Source organism: Myotis brandtii, unplaced genomic scaffold (genome assembly GCF_000412655.1).
Source record: "Myotis brandtii unplaced genomic scaffold, ASM41265v1 scaffold389, whole genome shotgun sequence".
NCBI classification, from domain to species: domain Eukaryota; kingdom Metazoa; phylum Chordata; class Mammalia; order Chiroptera; family Vespertilionidae; genus Myotis; species Myotis brandtii.
Genome location: NW_005364914.1, coordinates 3,149,486 through 3,156,435, shown reverse-complemented (window position 1 = coordinate 3,156,435; position 6,950 = coordinate 3,149,486). Strand labels below are relative to the sequence as shown.

Sequence of the window (6,950 nt, the reverse complement as noted above, 5' to 3'; positions counted from 1 at the left end):
GCGGGCTGGGGCCCCCCCCCCCCCCCCCCCCCCGAGTGCACAAATTTTTGTGCACCGGGCCTCTAGTCCATATAATAAAAGCCCAGCAACAGAAATGGTGGAACGACCAGAATGACCAGAGACCAGAAGGACAAGGCCCCCTGCCCTGGCTGGCCCCACACCCCAGGGAGTGGTTAGGGGCGATGAGGCAGGCAGGCAGAGGCGGTTAGGGGCAATCAGGCAGGCAGGTGAATGGTTAGGGGTGATTAGGCAGGCAGGTGAGCAGTTAGGGGTGATCAGGCAGGCAGGGAGAGTGGTTAGGGGCAATCAGGCAAGCAGGCAAGCAGTTAGGAGCCAGCGGTCCCGGATTGCCAGTGGGATGTCCGACTGCCAGTTTAGGCATGACCCGTAGGGATCCCTGTGGGATTGGGCCTAAACCGGCAGTCAGACATCCCCGAAAGGTCCTGGATTGCAAGAGGGTGCAGGCCGGGCTAAGGGACACCTCTCCCCTCCCCCACCCTGTGCATGAATTTTGTGCACCGGGCCTCTAGTATAGTCATATCTGCTTATCCATGCATAAAGAAACTAAAGGATCACGTTCTCCTGTTTTATTGTTCCTGTTTGTTGGTCTTACTTAAATAAATAAGAAGCTAGTCACTGCATCACCTGTAGGAATTAGGTGGAACAGCTGGGCAGAAGTTGGATCGGAATGAGAGACTTTTTATATATATACACATTATATATGTCATTTAAACCATGTGACTGAATTATTTTTATTAAAAATGACACTATTTTCTTTGAATATTTTTTTTCTGTTATGTTTTCCAAGACGACACGGTAAGATCAGAGACAGTGATGAAGAGAATGACCCAGATGATGAAGATGCTATTGCTAATGCCGTGGGGTGTCTTGGGCCTTTCAGTGGGCTCCTGGCACCTGAACTACAGAAGTACCAAAAACAAATTAAAGGTAAAAAAGGTGGCTCTCTATTTAGATTATCACAATGTGTTGGTTCACTATAGCAGGGGTACTGTTATTGTAACCTATAAATGCCTATTTATTTTCTGAACTGGTTACCCTTATTGAAGGTCTTTGTTAAAAGTATCTTCTCTGGACCAGCTGTCGTGGCTCAGTGGTTGAGTGTTGACCTATGAACCAGGAGGTCTAGGTTCAATTCCCGGTCAGGGCATATGCCCAGTTTTGCTGGTTCAATCCCCAGTGTGGGGTGTGCAGGAAGAAGCCTATCAATGTTCTCTCTCTCTCCCCCTCCCTGAAGGGACCGCCCTGAAATTAAAAAATTTTATATATATATATATATTTGAAAAAGTATCTTCTGTGTTACTTTCTCGTTTAGTAGGATTTCTCTGTGTTATGGGTTGCATGCATAATATATATTTCTTCTTTTTTTTATGGTGACTTTGCGCCGTACTCGTCCGATTCAACTTTGTATGCTCAGTTCCTTAGCATAGAGCCTGGAATGTAATAGATGCTTGCTACCTTGTGTTTGAGTTTAATTGAATTCATTCTAGACTGGCTTCTCTTTTATAGAGAAGTACCCTCTGAATCTAAAACATTGTGGTGGCCTCTCCTTGAATTTGAGAGATAAGAAACTCACTATCTCATAAGGCATTCTTTTGGGTTCCTCCACTTAGCCCATGGTTTCTAGTTGCAGAGAGATAATCTCTGCCTACCAGTTCTATTAATAGTTCATTTCTTTGGAACAAAACAGAATGAGTCCACTCCCTCTCTGACTGGACGGCTCTTCGGTTTTTTGAGGACAGCCATCATGTCCCCAACAGTTTTCTCCATGGCTCAAGTTCAGAATTTCTTTAAGCATTTCTCATAAGATATGATTTTCAGAACTTTTAATAGTATTTATTTTTTGTATTTTCCTTCTCTTCATCATCATCTCATCATTGCTGTCTTTTCTTCGCCATCTTCATCTTCTTCGTCTTTTTCATAGTACTGGTTTTGAGTATTTTCCCTAAGCCTTGGCTTGTTTTGAGTTTTGACCTGTTTCATGGTTTGGGTTCATACTTTTTGTGTGTGTAATGTCTTTGGTATGCATTTTCCTCTCATCTTTTTAAAAGGCTTTTAATAATGTGAACCCAACAAGATCCCCATTGATTTCGTAATGCCTTCCACCCTCCCTCTTGTTGCCTGGATATCAGCTTTTGGCTTCTAGCCATGGGATCAATGTGGATTTTAATTCTAACATTTTTGAATCTGCGTTTCTGAAGTCTGGGTCTGTGTTCCCTCCCTTCTGTGCAGGTCTGTGCCCAGGATGACCTGATCATGTTCTCCTGTTTTATTGTTCCTGTTTGTTGGTCTTACTTAAGTTCAGGTGTGCAAGTCCCCTTTTAATTTCCTTTTCCTCCCACAAGTGTCTTCAGGGAAAAAAGGAAGTAAACTTGCCAGACGTGTAGCCCTCTAACACTTTCAGTGGCTGTTGGGATAGTCGAGATCCCTACTGAGGGTTCTCTTTCAGCTGGTCCCCCGGCCAGCTTTGCATATGGTGCTGAGGAGCCCGGGTCTGCCCGCCTCGGCCGTGCAGTCTGGAAGCGTGCTTTCGCACAGCGCTTGTTTCTCTCTCGGATGTAATCTCAGTTTTATTTAAGGGACAACCCTGCTGGGTGTAGGTGTCCCGGGAACTATAACACACATAGTGTATGCTCAGGAAATGGTTGTTAAACAAATAAAAACATGCATTTCTAGTGGTAGAGTGATTCGAAGTCTTGATAATTTCATAGAATCTATTTTTAATTTAAAAACTCACTTAAAAAAAAACCTTACCCACGGATATGTCTTATTGATTTGAGAGAGAGGGGAAAAGGGAGAGAGAGAAACATTGATGTGAGAGAGAAGCATCGATTAGTGGCCTCTCACAAGTGCCCCAAACAGGGATGAAACTCACAGTCTGGGTATGTGTCCTGTTTAGAGAGAGAAACATCGATGTGAGAGAGAAGCATCGATTAGTGGCTTCTCACAAGTGCCCCAAACAGGGATCAAACTCACAGTCTGGGTATGTGTCCTGTTCAGGAGTCGAACCCACAACCTTTCAGTATATGGGATGATGCTCCAACCAACTGAGCCACACCAGCCAGGACTAAAATCTCACTTTTAATGGCTGATTAAACACTAAAAACTATCAATCCCTTATAAATTCTCACTCATTTATGTGGACTTCTGTACAATGACTTGACATCTGGAATTACATTTTTCTAAGGGTATTTTCGAAAATAACAGTGATTTTTATCTCGAAAACTTGATCTTATGTCTGTATAATAAACAAAGTGGTAATAAAATAAAACTATGACTCCACACAGCTCATTTCAGACCCACAATTAGGCTAATAAGAAAATGCAGAAGTATTTTCAGGACTGATTAAAACAAGCTCTAGACAAATCCTAGTGTACATTTTTTTGTGGTTTAGAATTTTCTGGAGGTTGTGATACCACTCTGGGTTACAGTGGAATCAATTGCCCATTCATCCTGTTCTCCTCCACTGACACCTCTCCTTGTCTCTGCCGTGCGACTACAGAGCCCCACGAAGAGCAGAGTCTGAGATCTAATAACATTGCAGAGCTGAGTCCAGGAGCCATCAATTCCTGTCGAAGTGAATACCACGCCGCTTTCAACAGCATGATGATGGAGCGCATGACCACGGACATCAACGCGCTAAAGCGGCAGTATTCTCGGATTAAAAGGAAGCAGCAGCAGCAGGTTCACCAGGTGTATATCAGAGCAGGTAATGGGATTCTTCGAATCAATTTCAACTCTGTCAGCCTGTGAGAGGAAGAGCACATATTCCTGCACTCTCACTGTATGTAACGCAGCATCCAGAAACTCAGCTGGCACGAGTGATAGCACGTTTAGCATCTCATTTTTAAAAATTTTATTTTATCAGGCTCTACAGAAGACAAAGACCATGGGTTCTCCTTAGGTCCCAAGGACCGGGCAGTTGATGGTACTGAACACATCTTCACTGTGTGTGCTTCTGGAGAGGGGTTTACAAACGATCACAATGTTGCAAAGCCGAGCAATCCTTGGACTTGAGACATTTTGGAGCTATTGCCTCTGAAATTCCAGGCATTGGGACACAGAATTTAGCAATCTGTGCACGAATAAATCAAGCTATCCATTGGTCACTTAGGAGGTGACATAAAGGGCATGTAATCTGAGAAAAAGGAAAAGGCTGTCCCTACGCCTTGCCCGTGGGTGACTGTGTCCTGACTCTGCAGAGAACACAGGTGTAATGCAGTTGGAAATGCTCTTTCCCAAGGATTGTCAGGCTTCTGTTCTTTTTCTATTTAATTCCCCAAATCCCAGGGAGCAATAATCTGCTTTGTTTTTTAACATATGCTGATTTTGGAATTGGTTTGCTTTGTTCTCGGTGAAATTTGAATGAAAATGATTCCTGTCCATGATTTGACATGTTTTTAAGAGGCTTGTGAGCATGTGACTGATCTTGCCCAAAAACTGAATTTACCTTCTACTTCTCAGGAAGGGTAGGCGATTTCTTGAAGATTCGTACTTTATCCTGAATCATAAATCAATCACAGAAGAAATGAACAGCTGCAGCTCTGCAGTTTTCAAAGCGCCCTCATGGTGTCTTTAAGGAGAGTCTATGAGGAAGGCAAAGAACAGATATTCTCATATACTTTTAGAAGACGAGGAAGTGGTGATTCATGAGGATTTAGCAATCGTCAGAGATTATATAGTGATCGTGAGTGGTCCGGACAGGGCTGGAATCCATTTGTTCTAATTCTTTGTATAGTCCTTTTGCAACTACTGTATACTAGTAAATCACTGGGTGATATAGTGAACCGTCACCATTGTGTGCTGACTCAGCCCAGCGCCTCCTTCTCTAGTCAGGGGTCAGCAAACTATGGTCTGCAGGCGAAACCCTGCTTGCCGCCTGTTTGTGTAAATAAAGTTTTACTGGAATACAGGCATGACCATTGTTTGCATACTGTCTATGACTGCTTTTACACTGCCATGACTAAAATATTTATAATCTGGCCCTTTACAGTAAAAGTTTGCCAACCCTTACTCTGGATCATGGTTTATTTGGCTTATTTTAGGGAGAGATTGTTCTAGAGCAGCGGTTCTCAACCTGTGGGTCGAGACCCCTTTGGGGGTCAAATGACCCTTTCACAGGGGTCGCCTAAGACCATCAGAAAACACATATATAATTACATATTGTTTTTGTGATTAATCACTATGCTTTAATTATGTTCAATTTGTAACAATGAAAATACATCCTGCATATCAGATATTTACGTTACGATTCATAACAGTAGCAACATTACAGTTATGAAGTAGCAACGAAAATAATTTTATGGTTGGGGGTCACCACAACATGAGGAACTGTATTAAAGGGTCGCGGCATTAGGAAGGTTGAGAACCACTGTTCTAGAGCATTGCTCCTCAAACTCCCCTGTGCATAGGGACCACCTGGGGATCTGTTAAAAGGAAGAGGGTGTTTCAGTAGGTTTGGGTGGGGCTCAGGTTATGCATTTTTTTTTAAATATATATTTAATTGATTTTTAAAGAGAGGAAGGGAGAGAGATAGATAGTTAGAAACATCGATGGGAGAGAAACATCGATCAGCTGCCTCCTGCACATCTCCCACGGGGGATGTGCCCGCAACCCAGGTACATGCCCTGGACCGGAATCGAACCTGGGACCTTTCAGTCCGCAGGCCGACGCTCTATCCACTGAGCCAAACCGGTTTTGGCAGGTTATGCATTTTCAACAAGCTTTTGGTGCCAGTGCTGCTGGGTGGGGCTCACACATGGAGTGGAAGGTTTTAGAGGAGGTGGTGGAGGACAGGGTTAGCAGCACCGGTGGAGACTGAACTTGAGCTAGAAGCCAAAGACCATAGATTCTGAGACTTAAAGGAAGGAGGGAAGGAAGTTGGTTGGGGTACCAGCCTCCTAGGTTACAGAGGGCAAGAAGTTGAGGTCTTTCAGACCTGATAGCTTCTGTTTTCATGGAGAATTGGGGGAAAAGTTTTTCTGGGAGTAAGTTGGGGCCTGGGTGGGAGCTTAGAGAATAAGGAAGACTTGGATATGTTATTGAAAGGAGTGGGAGAGTGAAAGAAAAACATTGATCAGCAGCACTGAGGACCTAACAAGAGAGAGTGTGGATTGTGGATCTGAGGTCGGGGTTTTGCAGGCATGTGGCAAAGGGAGAGGGATGCCTGGGATGTGTGGTTCCTGGGGACGCAGTGGTCCAGGTAATGAGCCGTGCAGCTCTCAGAGTAGGGGTGTCCGTGGGCCAAAGATAGACAAGAAGTTAAGAGAGGATTGGGGAGTCAAGGAACCGAAGTGTCTGTCACCAGGTAGAGTTACAGTGGCAGCCTGAGAGCTGGAAGAGAACCCAAGAGAAGACTATTAGAGTTGAGTGTGTTCCATGTCAGGTCGATGTAGGTGACAAGGTTTAGGATGGAACATTTTCTGGACAGACCTCTGAGGTTGCGTCTCAGACAAAAGCTCCCCCCACCCCCAAATCATCTCCACCCCTTCTCTCCTCTTTAAAGAGTCCCCCCCCCCCCCCCCTCTGGAATTCAGTTTCTGCGCCTGCAGTCACATGACTCCCAGCGCCTGGGAGGTGCATTGGAAGGGCTGGGGATGGTCTCTGCAGACCCGGTGCCTTGAGGGCACGTCTCACGCCCCCTTCCGATGTTTCTTTCAGACAAAGGGCCAGTGACCAGCCTCCTCCCGTCTCAGGTGAACAACTCTCCAGTTATAAACCACCTGCTCTTAGGAAAGAAGATGAAAATGTCCAACCGAGCCGCCAGGAACGCTGTCATTCACATCCCCGGCCACACCGGGGGCAAAGCATCCCCCGTCCCCTACGAAGACCTCAGGTCGAAGCTCAACTCTCCGTGGCGTACTCACATCCGAGTCCACAAAAAGACCATGCCGAGGGCCAGGAGCCAGCCGGGCTGCGGGGACACCGTGGGG

The 6,950-nt window shown here is 45.2% G+C and overlaps 1 protein-coding gene across 1 annotated transcript in view; it reads left to right on the top strand.

Moving 5' to 3' along the window:
* TBC1D30 (TBC1 domain family, member 30) overlaps positions 1–6,950 on the top strand; it is a 91,958-nt gene that overhangs the window by 82,798 nt on the left and 2,210 nt on the right. The window contains exons 11-14 of the mRNA XM_005872695.1: positions 809–948; positions 3,521–3,727; positions 3,887–3,946; positions 6,679–6,944. Coding sequence (XP_005872757.1) covers positions 809–948; positions 3,521–3,727; positions 3,887–3,946; positions 6,679–6,944 — 673 coding nt within the window. The remainder of the gene's footprint in view (positions 1–808; positions 949–3,520; positions 3,728–3,886; positions 3,947–6,678; positions 6,945–6,950) is intronic.